At 48.5% G+C, this 19,356-nt stretch overlaps 2 protein-coding genes across 19 annotated transcripts in view; one reads left to right on the top strand and one right to left on the bottom strand.

The window, feature by feature from the left end:
* The window catches only part of SPRING1 (SREBF pathway regulator in golgi 1), a 95,973-nt gene extending 84,812 nt beyond the window's left edge, over positions 1-11,161 (bottom strand). For 4 of the 10 annotated variants that reach the window (XR_011541844.1, XM_070627176.1, XM_070627174.1 and 1 more), the window contains exons 1-2: positions 10,880-11,127; positions 2,837-2,993 (exon numbers count right to left, since the gene is read on the bottom strand). Coding sequence is in view for 9 of the 10 variants with exons in the window: in XM_070627176.1 (XP_070483277.1) it covers positions 2,837-2,993; positions 10,880-10,990 (268 nt within the window). In the remaining variant the exon portion in view is untranslated. Of the gene's footprint in view, positions 1-2,836; positions 2,994-10,879 lie in introns of all 10 variants that reach the window. The other 6 variants (XM_070627175.1, XM_070627177.1, XM_008515482.2 and 3 more) reach the window with 5 other exon arrangements.
* A 118-nt stretch (positions 11,162-11,279) lies between these two features.
* RNFT2 (ring finger protein, transmembrane 2) overlaps positions 11,280-19,356 on the top strand; it is a 71,617-nt gene continuing 63,540 nt past the window's right edge. For 2 of the 9 annotated variants that reach the window (XM_070627162.1, XM_070627166.1), the window contains exons 1-4: positions 11,320-11,459; positions 13,090-13,267; positions 13,785-13,843; positions 18,327-18,805. In XM_070627162.1, coding sequence (XP_070483263.1) covers positions 13,244-13,267; positions 13,785-13,843; positions 18,327-18,805 — 562 coding nt within the window. In that variant the 5' untranslated portion in view covers positions 11,320-11,459; positions 13,090-13,243. Of the gene's footprint in view, positions 11,708-12,335; positions 12,375-13,089; positions 13,268-13,784; positions 13,844-18,326; positions 18,806-19,356 lie in introns of all 9 variants that reach the window. The other 7 variants (XM_070627169.1, XM_070627164.1, XM_070627167.1 and 4 more) reach the window with 7 other exon arrangements.

The raw sequence follows: 19,356 nt of genomic DNA, 5'->3' as shown, positions 1-19,356 counted from the left end.
CTCCCTCCAGCCCAGGCAATCCAGGCTCAACTTTAAGGAAAGAATTTCCTTGCAAAAGCTAATTTATTGCTCAGAGTTGCTAAACAGACATTGCTCTACATTCTTCTGGGAGTGGAACAGAAAAATGTAAGAATAAGTGCATGAGGGACACCACTTGGCCCTTGGGAAACTCCCAGGTGCACGCACAAGCTCACAGGTGCACGCACGGGCCCACAGGTCTATGCCTGGGCCCACAGGTGTGGAGCAGCTGTTCCAGCCTCATTCCAGTCCAAATGCCCCAGCTCCTTAATCCTAATCCCCAGAGAAGGAGACCTGGTGAGGTTGTTTTCAGAAGCTACTCTGGAAAACAAAGTCTGTGCACAAGCAGGAGGCACCAGTAAAATAACAATGGGAGACTGAAGGCGTCTCACTTAACTCTTGGAAAACTGAGGCCTCGAAAAGAACCAGGTGCCAGTTACCTGGGAACTGGTGTTTGTTGTTGTTTTAACTATGCCAACATTGTCTTCCAAATTAAGAGAAGATGGTTCTGATGCCGCAGGAAATGTTTCTGGAATTCTTCCTAATGATTCTTACTCATTTTCTTCACAGGGATTACAAACACACACACACACACACACACACACAAAAACCAAATAAGCCAGTACGTTTCTCAAGATGCCACCCAAATATAAAGCAATCTTATCACCTCTGAGTCAGGAAGATGTAAAATGCAATGTGACCTCAACTCCACTTGCTGAAATGATCTTTCTGCCCTTTTCTCTTTCCATTTTCTAAGAGCCAGCATCTCAGGCCGCCTTTTCCTCCAGGTGCTAACTGCCAGTATCTGGCTGTGGAACCACAGGTCTTCCTAACTTCCGGTGAAAGAAAGCTCATCAGTTCTCCTTTTGCACCATAAATCTGCTCATGCAAACATCACCTCCACCAAGGAGTCCTGTAAGAGCCCAACCTCCGAGTGTGTTGCTATGGGCTGGGAAATTAACTTCTAACCTTTGAAAAGTTTGTGATTCTAATTGGTTGTCTTACCTAATCACGTGTTACCCTGGCAATATTTGTGGTGGCAGCTGCTTGCTAAAAGGCATAAATTCCTGCCAGTTTTCTTTATTAAACTGCTTCTCTCCTCTCCCACATCCATGGAGGTCAAATAAAACCTATGGCTCTGGGATTTTTATTGATTCCTGGAACTTTTTACTTAAGAAGTCTGGGACTCTTTGTCTCACTTGAACTAATCAGAGGAAAATTATTCTTTTGCTCACTATGACAAATTATCATTCACAACCTAACATTTCATATTAAAGTCAAGGCATAGACTACGGGATTTCTCACGGCGTATCACACAAACACAACAGTCTATAAGAAAAAAACACTGGAGCCCAAGCGCAGCCCTAGTCCTGGGTGTACCTGCTGACTAGCTGAGCCATCTTGTGGAAGCAACTCCCCTTCGCCAAACCTTTCTCTGCGAAGACAAACCAACAGGTGCTCTGCAATATTAGTCACTTTTCCAATGTGATCTTAAAGACAGAATCTGGCACTGGCACCACTGCCGAGTTGTCAGCACGTCTTTGTGCAAAAGTTTCCAGCTCTTCTACCCTTGGTGGGGGGTCCTCTGATTCCTTCCTTCAATCCCAAATAATCTCATTTGGTCTGATGCCTTTGAGATCTTTTGGGGAAAGTTTTGGTTTTTTATTTTGACAGGAATGTAAACTGTTTTTAAAAAAACAATAAGGCACCATAGTTTTCATTTTAAAGACAGCTCGTGTCTTCATTATGTTCAGCTTCCTCAGGTATTCGTGAAGATTCTAATTCAAGGTTACCTGTGTTAACGTCAGTGTTGTCATGTCCATAATCCATTTTTTCTGAGACTCTTTGAAATAGGGTAAAACTTCCTCTTGCAAACCAACCAGCCAACCAGATTATTTGCAAACTATTAGTTGAAAAAGAAAAACTAATGTGTAAAACAATCAGGGAACTCCGAACACTGTTTAGGTTGCTGACATTAAGGAGAAGTGTTACTTTTTTGGTGTGACATGGCATCCTGTTCATGGTTTATAAGAGTCCTTGCCACCCTGGGCAAGTGCCTTCACCTCTTGGTGCTGTGTCTTCACCTAAAGTGACAACAGCAATACCTACAGCCCAGAGGATGGCTGCAAAAATCAAGTGAGCTACTCCAGGAGAGCCGCAGCCCAGCGCCCCACACAGAGGAAGAGCTCCGTCAGCACAAACTGAGTACGCAGGGGCCCTCTGCGGACAGCCTGGGCCAGCCATGGCGTGGCAAAGCCCCCGGAGTTTTCTACTCCACCACCGCCCAGCACAGGGCTGCCTTTCTTACAGACTGGAAGGAAGCGAGAAAACTCTGGGAGAAAGCGCCAGAACAGACCGGTGTTTGAAGGGTAAGAGCAACACATTTTAATGTGTTCACAATTCATTTGAGATGATCCAGTCAGTGGACAAACGCATTTCCTAGGTGCCAATACTATGTGGACAGTAGTCAGGTCACCAAAGAGGAAACTGTTCTCCTAGAGTTCAACATCCAGATGAGAAGAAAAGACTGGCAACCCCTGCAAATACTACGGCTGGGAAGAGAACGGCAGGAAGTGGCCCAGGGGCTGGCACACGAGACAATGCTGAAACCATACGTTACAGGCACAGGGCCTCCGGAGTTAGAGTCATCAAAGAAGGGAGTGGAATGACAGCGAGGTCTGAAAGGCAGACACGACGTGAGAAAGGCTGGCAGCGAGCAAGGAGGAGAGGGGCAGGCAGAAAACCCCTACTACAAAACCCTCCGAGTGGTCAGAGCCGAGGGTCTCCCCGAGCGGGACAGGGAGGGAGGCGGCCTCACCCAGTTCGTCGGTGATGAGGTGCTTCCCTTGAATGGAGTTCCGGCACTGGTTGCTGGGCCGGCTGCTGTTGCCCAAGTTGAACTGCACCTTCCACGGGATGGGCTGATCGTGGTCACGCACCTGCAGCAGATTCCGGTCCCTCACGGCCCTCTCCTCCTACAAAGAGACCGTACATGAGAAGGTGAAGGTAGCTTCTTGCTTTTTCACCAATTTTTCACAAAAACAGGACAGAAAAAATAAAAAAAGCTTGTACAACGGGAATCTGCACTCCCCTGGTATGAGCAAAGACCGAGCCAAAGTCATAAAATAAAATGCAAAATAAAGCTGCAGGAGAAGGTGATAAATTAGGGAAATGCTCCAAAACTGGTACACAAATGGCCCCCGGATGACATGCACAGTAGAAATGTGTACCAAAGTGTTAATTTTGTGGAAACATTTGCAGGGAAAAAGTTTTGACCTTTTTCTTTCTGATGGCAAATCATTTAAAACTTTTTTTATATTAAAACAAATACATTATGGAATAGAATGTAAAATTTGAATATGCTTTTAAAATAGAAGAGGAAACTTCAAAGAAATTTTGGAACTGTCACTTCAGACAACACCTGGACAGATCGAGAGTAGAAGGTGACTTTCATTTCCAGTTACGAGTACTTTGGTGGTAGACTTAGGGGAACACTGAATTGGGGCTGATTTCAGGGAAAAGCGGCAGCATGTCATCTTGAAAATTTCCTCTATGAAAATACACTGAGTGTGTAACCCGTACAACCTACCCTTCTTTACAAAACACACCCTTGCCAGCCAGCTCTTCCCCTGGACATGCAAAGTAGAAGAGTCACTCTAGAGGCCAGAGTTTAGAGCCCTTCTCCTCACCTCCAAACTCCTCCAGGTCAAACTTTCAAAATCGCCTTTCCTACACTATTAAAGAAACTAAGGAGGAAGGTGTCTGAGCGCCAGGAAACCAGCCAAGCATGAGACAGTCACCTTCCAAACTCAACCTATGGCTGGAAAAGACAACAGTTACCAAAGCCTCCCTCCTAAAGGCTTTGCATACGCTGTAAACACTCAGCCGTTTCAATCGAGTTGTGTGGCTTTTACCATTAAGAACAATCTGCCACATGTCACTGCTTGAGCAAAAGGACTAACACTGAAAGTTTGATGGCAAAGGTTATATACTTTAAAACAATGGAAAAGATCTTTATATTTACTAAGATTTCCTTACGAAAGTAATCGGGGAAGAGCTGTGAAGATTTAAAACATACAGACCTGCATGCACTTTGGCACAGCAAGCACATTTTTGAGGCCTATCCCATAGAAAGTACCTGGCATAAGGATGCACCAGGATGTTCCACTGTTTCTATGGTAGAAAAGCCCTGGAAACCCCCCAACGGAGAAATGACGGCATCAACACTGGTGCGGCTCTGGCTCTCACAGCTGTGCTCTAACAGGAAGACCTCGATGCGACTGTTGCGCACTTCTCCAGAGTAGGGGCTCTTGAACCGGACTGGCACATTAGACTATGCAGGGACTTTAAAACAAATTCCCATTCCCGAGCCCAACTCCAGACTGAGTGAAAATCTCTGTGCAGGGGACCTAGGAATCAAAATTTTTAAAGCACTCAGATGGTTTTTACCCAGACAGGATTGTGGACCACTGGATGTCCACAGTATATTAAGTGAAAAAAGCAAGTTACAAAATAACAAGCATATTATCACACATAGTAATAATTACAGTAAATACAAGTTCTGGTTTGTGAGAACTGAGATAAAGGTATGGAAACATACTACAGACTATTACATGGAAGGGACATAGGTGATCATAAACATCTTATCATCTTTGGAATATTTTCATTTTTAATCTAAAATAAAATTATAAAAACATGATTATCATTAACAGTAAGAGACGCTAAGTGAGGGATCTATGGGAACTCTATACTATCCTTGAAACCTTTCTGTAAATCTATAATTACGCCAAAATAAAAAGTTTATTTAAAAAAAAAATGATTACTAACATTAAAGACAAAAATTGCCCAGAATCCCATCACTTAAATAAAGCTATCTCTATTTTTGCATATGAACTCCTAGCCTCTGACCCTGGCATTTATACAACAAATTAGGATGCTTTGCATCCAGCTCTTCTTGACACTAATTGGATGGGAAACCATTCAAGTACCTATATTATCTTGATAATCCCATTTTCAAGGCTGTATAACAATCCATCATGTTGATGCACCACAATTTAGTAAACGCATCCTCTACACATCAGCATTGAAGGCATCCCAGGTTTTTGTTGTCATACATAGCACTACAATAAAGATGTAGAGCATTTGTTTATTCTCTTGAATAATCTGTAGTAGTAATTATTATTAGAATTAGAGTCAGAGCTATAGTGTCAAATAACTTCCCCAAAGCTCTATCTACTAGTTGTAATACCAGCATTTACATAACAGTGCTCACAATGTTGCCACCACCACACCAGTACTGGATTTTGTTCTTTGATTTACTAAGTGTGAAACAGTCCTCCAAGGGGGCTTTAATTTCTATTCTGCCCCTCCCTTTTGTGTCTCTTAAAGGAAAGAAGCGGCACTAGCAAGAACAGGATGGGTTATACAAAAACAACATCTGTATCCCTCGGGCGGTGCAGGCCTTGGGAATACGGGACAAATCACTTAGGTGCACACGGCCTAACTAGCTGTAAATCCACACTCTGCTCTGCTGGGGCTGGGTCGGTTAACTGCATAATCGAGCTGCGTGCAATCTAAACTGAGCTTCAAATGTACCCCAGATGAATCGACAGCCATAAAGACTATTAACTAAGAGGCTGGTCCAAGGTACAGTAAACTGGATCTCACGACTAAGTTAAAAGTATCTTACCATCTCTCTCAAACCAGTCTGTCATTCTTCCTGAAAGAAAACAAGCGTTCAGGGACAAGTGCATCCCGGAAGGACCTCTTCCACATACCTATGTTCCTGGGAAGCAGCACGGCCATTCTCCTGGCCAGAACTTGCCTTCAAACATGAATACTCAAGACCTTCCCAAAAGGAATGCGTCAGAGTTGGACAATCAAAAAAGACTGTACAAGAGATCGTGTTAAGACGTGACGGCCACTGGAATGAACAAGCACACACTCGCTTTTCTGAGGGGCCAGTCTTGAAACGGTGTGGTGCGGGGCCACTGAGGGGGCCCTTCACTGGACAGGCGGTTTTCAACCTTTCCCAAACTGTTCCACCTACCCTACCAGGTTGTCTCAATTTTAAGCTTCACATATATATACTTCATTCAAGATTCATTCAAAGGTATCAAGTTCTTACAAGGTGTTAAGGAAACAGAACAAAGGTAGTCAGGACCTCTACTCTCAGAGCCTCCAGAGCAGCTGATAAAGAGGTCAGCACAGAAATCAGAGCAATCAACCACGGCCAATGTCCACACGGGGTACGCTGGGGCACAAAGATGGGAGCGGGAACAAAAAGATGAAAAGAACACACCAGAACTTTCTTCATGAACTGTAAGGGGCTACAGAAATGTTTTTCTTGCCTAACGTATGTTACTTAACCTCTGATTTAAAAACGAGTATTTTAATAACTGTCCTGTCTATTTTTCAGGGGTTATCATAGGGCTCAAACGAAACAAATGTCCCAAGTAAGCAGTGAAGTACTGAAACACAAGGCATCGTCATTAAAAGATTTGCTTATGATTCTCAAAAAGGAAAAGAAAACAAAAAGAGATAAAGGCCAGAGGGCATCCCAAATGTCTAACATTTGGGAAATGGCTAAATTCAGCCTGATTATGGAAAATTTTAGTTATAAAAAACTATACTTACAAAGAGCTTTTAAAGATGGGGAAAATGGGTCTATGTTAAGCGAATAAACTGTATGCCCCAATTATACTGTTAAAAAGTGAAAAAGGAAGAAAATATGCCCACATATCCTCAGCAAATCCCTCTGGCTGGTGAGATGACAGGTAATTCTTTTCTTCCCCTACCCTGTGCAGCACTTTCCAAACTTTCTGGAAAATATACGGACCTTGGTGATCAGTGAAAAACGAAACAACAGATCAGCAACTCTTACAATTTATTACACTTTACTTTAGACAGTATCTAACTTGGCACCAATTTACATACTTAGTTACTTTAAAGCTGAAGATGTTATGTTTTCAAGGGGTTATGCAAACAGCCCTGAGATTTCAGAACCCCTCCTCTTGAACAAGGACATTTATTTACGCGAGAGGACCTCTAAGGACCTTCCGACTCCAGGACTGGGATTTCTTTCACCTCAGCTCAAACGCCCCCCACGGTTAGACCCACCCTGCAGCGCCAGCACGGCATCTTGTTTCGTTTTCTTTATATCACACATCATTATCTGAAGTAATTTTGCTCATTTGCCATCTCTCCCCTTTACCCTCTAGCAGAATATAGGCTCTTGGAGATAGCTGTTTGCCCCCACGGTATCTCCACCATCAAGCAGACAGTGCCTAGTGCAATTGGTGTTCACTGAACGTTTGTTAAATAAATGTGCCCAAGTCACCTGGCACCCAATCCTCTCCCCCAATGGCATCCCCACCACTGTCACTAATTTCTCCTGCGCTCCCATCTCCACAATTTTAACTATCCCCCAAAGCATTAATTAACATGAAAACCAAAGAAAAGAGGCCTTCAAAGCAGTGCAGGATAATCAGCTATTCTCTAGGCAAAAAGTGGCCGCATCTGCTCCCTGAGTTCCTCACGGAGTGCCCGAGCTCGAAGTTTCTCACAGCCTCTTCTCAATCCAGCCCAGCGCCCCAGCCCAACAGAGTCCATGTCACACCTCCATTTTACACACGAAGACCCTGAGGCTAGCCAAAGTGAAGCACACTTGCCTCAGGTCCCACAGCTCTGAGTGGCAGAGAGCAAAGCAGGACAGCACGTTCAGATGCATCTAGGAGAGCACCCAGCAGAATGGGTCCCCAGGTTCTGGTTCTAAGGACCCTGTATACTCTTAAAAATTACTGAGGGCCTCAATATGTGGGTCTACGAGGGTTATGGCTGTTGATATTCATCATATTGGAAATTAAAAATTCTTAAAACACTTTAAATAAAGCATTCACTTAAAAATAACAATAATGAACCCATTAGATGTCAACAGTTTGTGAAAAAAATGTTTTTCAAAACAAAAGAAGAAATTTAGTGAGAAGAGAAAATGTTTTTACACTTCTGCAAATCTTTTTAAAGCCTGGCTTAGTGGAAGACAGCTGGACGCTCACGTCTCCCTCCGCCTTCAGACCACTACAATGTGCTGTCTGGGTTGAAGCATATGAAGAAAACCTACTCAGAGGGACGTCTAGTTGGAAATAGGAGGAGTATTTTAACGGCTTTTCCAGATAATTATGGATAACCTTCTTTGAGACTCCATCAAGACTTGACAAGTGCAGTTTCTTAAAAGTTCATTGCAAATGGTACAGCCACCTTGGAAAACAGTCTGGTAGTTCCACAAAAAGTTAAACACTGAGTACCATATACCCCATCAATTCCACTCCTAGGACCGTACCCAAGAGAACTGAAAATGTATTTCCAAACAAAACCTTATACACCAATGTCCGTGGCAGCATTATTCATAATAGCCAAAGGGTGAAAACAAGCCAAGTGTCCACCAAGTGCTGAATGGGTAAACGAAACGTGGGAGACACACACGATGGACGATTACATATTCGGACATAAAATGCTACAACATGGATGAAACTTGAAAATACTGGCTTCTCACTGAAAGAAGTCAGACAAAGAAGAATTGTACAATTCCACTGTACAACAAAGTGTACTATTCGATTTACATGAAATGTCCAGAATAGGCAAATCCACAGCGACAGAAAGCTGCCTGGCACTTGTGAGGGGCTGAGGGGCCGAGGGGCAGGGATAGAGAGCTTATAGCTAAAGGGTTTCTCAGCATTTCCACAGCCAGAGAAATCTGCAAAACAAAAATTCAGTCAACAGTTTTAGGGAACTCACAATCATCTCCCCTCTCCAAAAAACCCTGATTATAGTCACAGATCACAGGTTTTTAAAAAGACACTAAAAGAAAAAACTGGACAAGGTGCACAGGAGTACTCAAAAGGCGGCCGTAGGGAAGGTCACAGAGTAAATAGCAGCTGAGTCAAGACATGGAAAATCAGCAGGAGTGTGCCAGATGGAGAAGAAAGCAAAAGTCATCCCAATTAAAAAGATTCCCATCCGAGACTCGCTTGTTTGTTCGACCATACCCGAGTGCCCATGACGAGCCTGGCATATCCTAGCGGCTGGGATACGAACGACACAGACAAGCTCCCTCTTCTCATGAAAATTACATTCCAGGAGAGAGAGGGAGGGGATAGATAACAAGGAAACGGACAAGAAATGCTTAGTGATTCCTACGATAAAGAAAATAAAGCTAGTCTATGGACAAGAAACTAAAGTAATTTAGATTGTGTCACCCGGTGTGACCTGAGGCAGTAACAGCCTGACCTGAACTGACAAAAAAGACTCACCATGCAGAGATCCTGGCACAGAGCCTGGAGTTTTATCCGAGTGCAACAGGAACCCAAAGAATTACACAAGGGGGAGTGCCGAGATGACTTTTCAAAGATTATCACCCTACCGCCTGGTAGAGAATTGACTGTAGGACAAGAAAGGAAGCAGAGACCTGTTGGTGAGCTACTGCAGAGGTCCAGACAAGAGATGAAGGCAGCCTGACTGAGGGTGCCGGCAATGACAATCAAGAGAAATGAACAACTTTGGGATACACCGTGGAGGCAGAAGCAGTGCTTTGCATGCGAGGAGTGAGAAAGAAAAGCAGGAAGTTTCTGTGGCTTAACTACCCGGTGAACAGCAACGCCACTCCTTACTCTGGGAAGACTGGGGAGGAAGTGTTGGTGGCGGTAAAGAAACAAGAGCTCCATTGTGGGCAAGCCTGAGAAGCCTACAACACATTCAATAAGGGCCGTCAAGTGGGCACCTGGATACAAGAACTTAGGGTTTTCTGGACAGGTCTAGGCTGGAGTTATAAATTGGGATCGCAAGAGTATACAGCTGGTATTTAAACAATGGTGCCAGAGATCACCTGGGTCAGGTAGGGAGGGAGGCAGAAGTCTGAGTCTTGGCTCACTACAACACTCAGAGGTCCACCAGACAGAGAAGGGACAACATGTGATCATGAGACGGTGCCTGTGAGGTGGCGGAAAACACAAGTCACAGAGGCACTCAGTTCACACAAACGCCAAGCACACATCCTGGTCAACAAAGGAGGCTTCCAACCCTCAGCCTGTTGCCTAAGATGAGAGGACGAATGCAGTTCCCTATCAGACCTTTGCACAGCTCCGCCCATCCGTCCGATAAAACCAGGGTGACCATATAGTTTATTTATTTTCTATGCATTTACGTATTTCACTTACGAACTTGGCCCTTGAGAGCAAACGGGGAGCTTTTAATAACCACGTCAGACCAACAGCAAAAACCAGGCTGTCCCGGCTGCTCCCCGGGGCATGCCCACCCTTTCCAAAAACCCAACGCTCCAAGCGGACTCCCAAACAAACTCACTAAGGCTCCGGGTAACAGGTCCCACCAACGCACCCTGCCTTTTCTCCCAGAAATTCTCACCTGGAAGAAAAGCGAAGGGGGCGGGGAGGCGAAAATTCCACCCACCCGAGTTATGCAGAGAAAGGGCACCTCGTGGGTCCTGCTGAGTCTCTCTAGAGGACCACGGAGCCCCTCAAGGAAAGCCACGCACACCAACGCTGGCCTGAGTGTCCGTTTCCCACGCTGAAATAGGTGGACACCACCCCCCAGGGCTGCGGCGAGGATCAAGCGAGCCATGCATGTCCCCTCTCGGCGCTGGACCCGGCGTGGGAAGCAGGGGGCGGCTCCAGATGTAACAAGAAGCGCAGCGACAGGGCCCACAGCCCCGGGTTCGAGTCCCAGCTCTGCCCCGGACGAGCAGTGCCTTCCCGCCCGGGTTCCCTCGCCCGGCCTCGGTCCCGGGACACCGCGCCCACCTCTGGGGCCCCGCGGACGGCGGAAGCTCCCCGACCCGGGCGGCACTGACCTGCTTGAAGGTGCTGGTGAGGAAGTAGACGAGCGAGAGCCCGAAGACCAGGGCGAGCACCCACCTCTTCCGCAGCAGCCGGCGCCACACCATGGCCGCCAGGTTCACCATGCCGGCGCGGACGCGGGGCGCGGCGGCCGGGGCGCGGAGCGGGGCAGGCCCGGGGCCCGGGCGGCATGGCCGCTAGGCGGGCGGCGGCCCCATAGCTCGCGGCGGCCGCCGGCCCCGCGGCCCCGGCGCAGCCAACTCCCGACAGCCCCCCGCGCCGCCCCACGTGACCCCGCGCCGCGCCCCGCCTCCACGCCTCCCGCGTCCCGGGCCGGCCTCGCTCCGCCTCCTCGCCATTGGGCCCTGCGGAGCGGCGGCTTCCTATTGGCTGAAGGCCGGGAAGGGGGCGGGCAATCGTGTGCGTGCGGTCGGAGTCGGGGTGCCCGGGTCCTAACGCCGGGCCGGGCAACCTGAGAAAGAAGCCAGGGAGAGGCCGGAAGCGCTCGGAAGTCAGGTGCTCGCCCGGCCGCGCGAGCGATTGGCTTGGAGGGACGTGAATGATGCCGCTGTGATTGCTGAATTGTCTGGGCAGGTAAAAAGAGAAGGCGATTTTTTCCCCTCCAGGATGGTCAGCTTAGTCTCCTGCCCTTGCAGTCGTAGGGCGTTTTGCGCTGAGTGTTGGTTGCAGGAATGAAAACCGCTCGCGGCGTCGTACCCGAAGTGCACCTGCCTGCTTCCAGGGCGGGGAATGCAGGAGATGCTCTCTTGCATGCATCTCGGCGCAGTCGTGTAACGGCCCGGGGGCGCAACTTAAAACATCGCCTACATTGAAAAGTCCAGGTGTGATCCTTCATTGGGATGTAGCGCGTGTGGAGCAGAAGGTTAAAAGGCGTTTCATTCAGTCATTCAGATGCATCCCACGTGCGAACATTTATTCCAGAATTCGATATTGGAATAATTATATACGGCCTGCTGCCAGCAGAGAATCGGAAGCCCCTTTGGAAGCAAGCATCTGAAAGTAGAATCTTGGACGTTTGATTCGGGAGGCTGTGTCAAGTTTGTGGATGGAAACTTAGGATACTGTATCTTTATTTTCCTCCACGATTTGCAGGGGATGGAGGATCATGGGGGGGGGGGCATTAAGCTGAGATTGCAAGTTCTTGCAAAAATATTTACATAACGCGCTTTCCTTATATATAAAGGTGGTGTTGCTGACCCATTTCTTAGCTGATTTTCCAAAATGAAAGGAGGGTTAGCTGGTGGGTTGTCTCTCTGATCAGCGGCCCTAGTAACACCAGTGCTGTCCCCTGAAGAAGGCAGGTCAAGATTAAGAGGTCATTCAACATTCAAAGCCAATTCTGGTGCCCTGAACTAAGAGACAGATACCATCTTTGGTCCTGGTACAAAAACATATTCAAGGAGGCTAAACCTCTTTGTGGAAAGTCTGTGACCTTTATTTCTTCTCTAGGGCGAAAGGTCAGGAAGGGAGCAAAGGATGTAGAAAAAGGTAACTGAGAGATCTATGTTTTACTCATGGAATAAATACTGTTGAGTGCCACTCTGTGCCAGGCAGTGTGCTAGATGCTGCGGTGCAGGGGCAAACCAGGCAGACAGCATCTCTGCCTTTGCAGCATTAACATTCTGATGGGGGCAGATCATAAATCAATAAGCAAACATATAAATGATAAGTGCTATGAAGAAAATAAAACAGGGCAATGTTATGGTAGATTAGAAGAGTGAGAGAAGGCCTCTAGGAGGAGGACCTGAGGGAGCTAGCCAGAAGGAAAAGCATGCCAGGGAGAGGGAACAGCAAGTTCAAAGGCCCTGAGGCAGGTCTGAGGAACAGAAAGGCCAGTGTGACTAAAGGGGAGTGGTTGAAGGGAGAGTGGAGGGAAATGAGGTTGGGAGCAGGTGAGCTACATCAGGCAGAACCTGTAGACCGTGATCAGAGCTTGGATTTTATTCTGATTGCATAGGAAGCTATTGGAGAGTCTAAAATACGTTTTCTATATTTCTCAATCTGGTCTCATAGTTTGACAATAGAACAAAATATATTAAGATGATCACCATCCTCAGGAGTCCTAAAGAGGCATCAATGAGAGGCTAACCAGAGAAATGGAGTGGACAGAATCATATGCTTGTAGCTCCCATGATGCCCCAAGACTTATTCTCAGGCTCAGGGTATCCATGGACTCTTCACTTAACTGTCTTGTTCCATGCAGGGTTGGAGTCTCTGGTAAGCTCCTCTGACCCGGGCATCCTTCTAGAGAGGAAGAGGAGGAAGAGGCCTGCTTTGTCTGGAACCAAGTGGTCCCATCTCCATCCGGAGCCCTGAATGCCCACTTCCGGTGTCGTCAACATGGAGTTCTGAAGTCCATGTGGCTCCTCACAGTGAACCAGGTGATGTGTCTCCATGAGGATTCACCTCTTCATGACCGCTTTATTAAATGGCGGGGCTGGAAGGAAGCTCTGGGTTCAGCCACTCCACCCCTTCCCACTTGACAGATGGGGAATCTGAGGCCACAGAGAGGTTGCTGATTTGTCCAGGGCCACACAGAAAGTTTGAGGTGACATCCATCCAGAATCCATGTCTCCTAACCGCCAGTCTGCTGCCCACTTCACCTCATCCAGCACTTCTTTGCTGCACAGTCCACTGCTTTCTCCTCTCACACGAGGACTGCCTCCACCTCTGGGTCTCAACATCCTCATCTGTGAAGTGGGGTGATAACTCTTTTCCTCGGGGGACTGAATGTGGAATTGAGGGTTGAATGGCATGAGATGCAAACATGGTTTGCAAAATGTCAGCGGGCTCTGGGGAGGGGAGATCTGAGTAGTGCTTGTTTGCGGTTACCATGGCAATCTGACAGGCCATGGGAATGCCGGGCGACTCTGGCTCATGCCATGTGTTGGCTTTCAGGTCTTAAGGAAAATGCAGAGACGCCACAGCAGCAACACAGATAACATTCCACCTGAAAGGTAGGCCTCCCCTTGCTTCCCTCCATCTGAGGGCTCTGGGCTTCGGGTGGTCGGGACCCCCGAAACTGGACTCAGTAACACCTGCCTCCCAGGGCTTCTTGTTAGAAGAGCAAAAGAGATCTGACTAGAAATTGCTTTGCGCAGTGACGGTATATCCCATTCAACGCATAACAGCTTGCTATTGTTCTTGTAATTCTTAAAGCCTGTGTGACCGGTGGTCCACTTGACTCATTCTATCAATGATTGTACCCACGGGATTTTGATTTATAGAGGTGACTGAGTGACAACATGGAGAGGCTAATGCCATTGAAAGAAGATTTTTATTACTTAAATTTCCCGAGAGAAGGGGGCATGCCACACCCTGCAGGGCCACATGGGGAAGCACCAGATAAGTCGGGAGGCAGAAAGAGGCAAAGAGAACGCGTAGGTCACAGCTTTTATTGTGTTTTCTGCACAAAGCAAGGCAGGGCTGGCGAACCAGCTTAGGATGAGCTAGTTTGAATAACGTGTGGACTCTGAGGTATAGGGGTGGTCTCGAACAGTCTGATACCTGGCCCTAGTGATTTGGGGCAGGGGAAATATTGGCTGGGTGGGTGAGAGTTAGATAAAGGAGGTGGTTGGAGATATTGACTGTGGATCGGAGGGGAGATCTAAACAACTTTGGCCATTAGTTTGGCCCTATAATTAGTAGATGTTAAACGGACAGATACAGAATCTCAGAAAACACTGTTAAAACACTCATGAGCTGGAATTTCTATCTAGTTAAGCCCAAGAGAGTATACACCTTGGAGACCTGTTCTCAGGTCTTGACAATCTCCCAGCCCCAGCCCCCCACCATGCTGGCACTTACATCCAAGGAGCAGGCAGCCAGGCTTTTCCTCCTGCACAGCTTATTTCCAGGTCCCCTGCAACTCCGAGGTTGGCTGCAAAATCACCAAGGGAGTCCACCAGTCCCAGCCTCGGGACGGAGTTTTGCATCAAGCCTGCCTGTTCTGCAGGGAAGAACACTGGCCTTAAGTCAGATGACCCATGGCCGAGCTCAGCCACTTCCCACCTATGGTACCTCCCCCCTGGCCTCAGTTTCCCCATCCATAAATGGCAGACAATAAAACTCGGGGTTACTTGTGAATGAGTGAATAGGTGGGAAAATGCACAAGTACAGCATCCGGCATATAATAAGCGTGCCTGTTGGAGCTTTCCAGCCTCTGAAGACAGAATTGCTGTTCACTCTCAAATGAACCATGGGATCTTTGGGGGCAGAAAACACGCCAGAAAAACCATAGCTGCTGTGTGTTGTATGCTTACTCTGTGTCACCCTCACATTAGCCTGCTGAGGTCAGGACTTATTTTTATCACTATTTTACAGATGAGAAAACTGAGGCTCAGAGAGGGAAGCAAATTACCGAAAGTCACACAGCCAGGAAGTAACAGGGCTGAGATTCAAGCCCCAGGCCATGTGTGCCCGCTCCAAAGCCTGTGCTTTGAGCCACCACATTCCTGCTGCCTCCTGTCCGTGTAGATCCACTCCTCCTCCTGGGCAGCCTCATTCTCGCGCTTAAGAGGTTAAGTTGGAAGCACAGCCTCTACCCCCACCCCCCAAGGAATATTCTTTCCCGTTTAGGCTGAAATCTCGGCTGGATGCTGGGGAGAGGCCCAGGGAAGGGAGGCCAGCTATAAAAAGCTCTTTGGTGGCTTGAGTCTTCCCTGATTATGCCAGAGGCCCCCTGGGCCAGTGAACTCCTAGCGCTGGCAAGCTCAAGGGGGCCAGGAAGGCTTTCGAGAGCCCCATGGGGCCGGCAGGGAGAGAGGGTGGCCCCCATGTGGGCCAGCGTGAGCACCTGCCAGGACTCCTGCTTTCTGCGCTCAGCTTCTTGAAGTCTAGAAAAAGCTCAAGGCCCCTGGAGGATCATAGCCATGGCGTCAGTTGTTGTTGTCATTATTAATATTATCTTTGTTATTATCCCGAACCCCAGGGAGTAGGACCACGCATTTCCCGGGCTTTTGGAGCCGCAGGGAGGAGCTGTGGGGGGTGGGGGAGGGGAGGCCATCTTCGAGTTCCCTGCCTTGCGCCAGGTTTATAACCTACCCCAGGTCAAGCGTGTGAAGCCAGAGAAGCCAAACCTGAGATTTCTCCAGACCAGCATTTCCCCTGCTGGGTTTCACAGGGGGTCTGCAAGATCTTAATAGGTTTTCCATGAAAAAAAGTAATTCTGTGGTCAAGTAAGTTTGGGAAACACTAAGTTTAAACGAAGTTAATTTTTTTCACTTGCAGGCCTTCTCAGAGTCTTTAGTAGGCTCATTCATTTATTCTTTCAAATAATATTTATTGAGCATGTTCAATGTGCCAGCTGCGTTGTGTCGGGTACTCGACATACAATGGGGAGCAAAGAATCCTGGTCTTCGACCCCATGGGGTGGGGCCCAGTCTAAAGTGCTGTCCTTGGTGCTGACTGCATGTTGGCCTCACCTGGAAGGCTCTGAAGAAATAGAGATGCCAGGGCCCACCCCTAAAGGTTTAGATTCAGTTGGTCAACACTGGGTCCGGGGCACCTGTATTTTTCAAAAGCCCCTCTAATGACTGTCCCATGCAGCCAGGGTTGAGAGCCACAGGGAAGCAGTAAAATGATGACAAGGATCCGTCCCATACAGGGGAAGTTAGGGTGCAGTGGGAACAAGGAGTGAGGAGCCCGTCAGTGTCTGCGAGGTAAGGAAGGCCCCACCCAGCAAGAGAGATTGTCGCTGAAATCTGATGGATGAGCACAGGTTACCCCGGTGGGATGAGACATCCGGTGAAGGGGACAGCCTGTGCAAAGGCCCTACAGGAGGAAGCCCTGGGGAAGTGAGAAGCAGGGACATAATGAGGTTGGAGCTCAGGGCCACATAATCCAGGGTGTCCAGCAAGTTCCTCTCTCTGAGCCTCAGTTTCCTTATCTGTAAAATGGGGATGATATTAGTACCAATCTGTAGAGTTTATCTGAGACTGGGGGAGGAGTTTAGAATTGGAAGCCCTTGGAAAGCTTTTAGGGGGATAGTGAAATAACTGAATTTTGTTTTTCTAAATGCACCCTGGGCTCTGAGTGGAGAATAGATTCTACGGGGTCAAGGGTGAAAGTGGTATAGAACTCCCCGGCAGCCTCTCTCCTGCTGCCATTTTTGTGCCTGGATGGTAGCTACAGTACATTTATTAAGCACCTACTGTGTGCCCTGGGTTATGGGGTCCAGGGGTGAATGAAACTCAGCTCCCCCTTTCAGTAAGCTCATGATTTATTTGGAGTGCCTAGGGGTCTGTGGAGGTGCCTTGGGGGCCCTACTGCAGTGAGAGAAGGGACGGGGGCTCTTTGCCCCTCCCGGCGGTGCATGCATATCAGCTGCACTCCTCTCTGTCCTGTGGACTGAGTTTCCACGTCATGATGCCATTTGAAAAGAGGACAAGCCCAAGAGAAGAGAGATGGCTTCCAGGACTCTGGGACATGGTGCGCGTGGGAAAGTGCACCCAGCTCGGGGCTCTCCATTCCCTCTATGGCGCTCCCCCCCGAGATTCCTCTGAAAGAGCCGCGGAATCCTCTGCCTGATTCCCACACAAGAAGCCCATGCTTGGAACTAGAAGAAGCAACTGGCCCTGGAGGTCTTACTTTAGGGACTAGAGATAATGGTTCCCATTCATTAAGCACCTACTATGTGCCTGTATAAAAAGAGTATTTTAAATTTGATCCCAGGAATTCTATCCATGAGCGATGTTTATGCCCATTTTTCAGGTGAGAAAACTGAGTGCTGGGTTGGTAAGGCCCCTAGGAAGGGAGGAGCTGGGGTCTGAATGTGGGCCTGTCTATCAAGTCTTCTTTCCATCACTGTCTGCTGCCCTTCAAACACTGGCTGTGACCAAGGCTGGACCCTCTTGGGAACTGGGAGTCCCTGAACTTGAAGATCCCAGAGCCAAGGCTCCCTGGGTTCCTGAGATTATTCTAGAATCGTAGAGCTCTGTGCTTCCTTTTCTGTAAAGTATCATGGTTAAGAAAGCAGTTAAGACTAATTCTCATATCTAGAGTAAGCCTGCCTGAGTCTGAATCCCCCTTGCTCCTCCCTTACCAGCTGCGTGACTCTGGACGGGTTACTTTCTCTCTGTGTGCCTCAGTTTCTTGATCTGTAACATGCGGGTATTTTAATACCTAATTCACAGGGTTGATGGGAGGGTTTAATGAGTTAATCCATATAAAGCACTTAGAAAAGTGTGTGGCACATAGTAAGTTTTCAGTAAAGATTATGACCCCAGTGCTAAGATGATTTGTGTCAGTCTTGTGGGGCTGCCAGGACAAGGTGCGGCAGACTGAGTCGCTTAAACAACAGAAATTAATTTTCTTACTTCTGGAGGCTGGAAGTCCAAGCTGAAGTGGGGGGGGGGGGGACACATAACGTTACTGATACTCTTACTTGCCCCCAGCCTCCACTCCCTGACTTGGTGGCCTTTCTCCTCCCTTCTGGCTCAGGAACCGCAGCCAGGCGCTCAGCCCCGAGGCGAGTGTGGATGAAGGGGGCGTCTTTGAGAGTCTGAAGGCAGAGGCGGCCTCCCCGCCGGCGCTCTTCTCGGGCTTGTCCGGCCTCCCGCCCGCCGGCCTGCCCGCCACCCCGTTCCCCTCCGGCCTGGTGCTCGGGGCCTCGGCCGGCGGCGGGGACGTCTTCATCCAGATGCCCGCGTCCCGGGAGGAGGCGGGGGGCCGCGGCGAGGGGGGCGCCTACCACCACCGCCAGCCCCACCACCACTTCCACCACGCGGGCCACCGCGGCGGCTCGCTGCTGCAGCACGTGGGCGCGGACCCCCGCGCGCACGCGGACGAGGGGGGCGACGAGCAGCCGGGCACGCCCGCCCCCGCCCTGTCCGAGCTCAAGGCCGTGGTCTGCTGGCTTCAGAAAGGGCTGCCCTTCATCCTGATCCTCCTGGCCAAAGTGTGCTTCCAGCATAAGCTCGGTGAGTCCAGCGCGGGCACAGGGGTCGCAGCCCCGGGCTTCACCCGCAGGCTGGGGGATCCCAAGTGCCAGGGAAAGGCAGTAGAGACTCCCTCCTGATGGTTCAAAGTGCTTAAGAACACTGGGTTCTGAGTCAGACCTGGGTTCAAACCCTGCCCCACTAGCTGCGTGATTTTGGACAAGTCGCCCACCTTCTCTGAGCCTCAGTTTCCTTATCTGTCCAGTGGGGGTTATGATAGAAACTTCCTCAGCTGGTTGGTTGGTGTGAAGGAATAGAGCCATAACCCAGAGTTCAGACTGCTTGAGTCTAAACCCCCACTCTGCCCTTTCCTAGCTGTGTGACGCTGGGTACATTACTTAACTTCTCTGTGCCTCACTCCCATCATCCATAAAATGAGGTTATAATAGTACATGCTTCATGAGATTGCAGTGAGGTTAAATGAGTTAATATGCATGACACACTTTAGGACTGTGCCTGGAAGAGAGTAAGTGCTATACAAGTGTAGATTATTATCTTCATTATATTCGTTATGAATACATGTAAAATACTTA

Source organism: Equus przewalskii, chromosome 7 (genome assembly GCF_037783145.1).
Source record: "Equus przewalskii isolate Varuska chromosome 7, EquPr2, whole genome shotgun sequence".
Lineage (NCBI taxonomy): Eukaryota > Metazoa > Chordata > Mammalia > Perissodactyla > Equidae > Equus > Equus przewalskii.
Note: the sequence above shows the minus strand (reverse complement) of the source record. Positions and strands in the feature narration are given on the sequence as shown.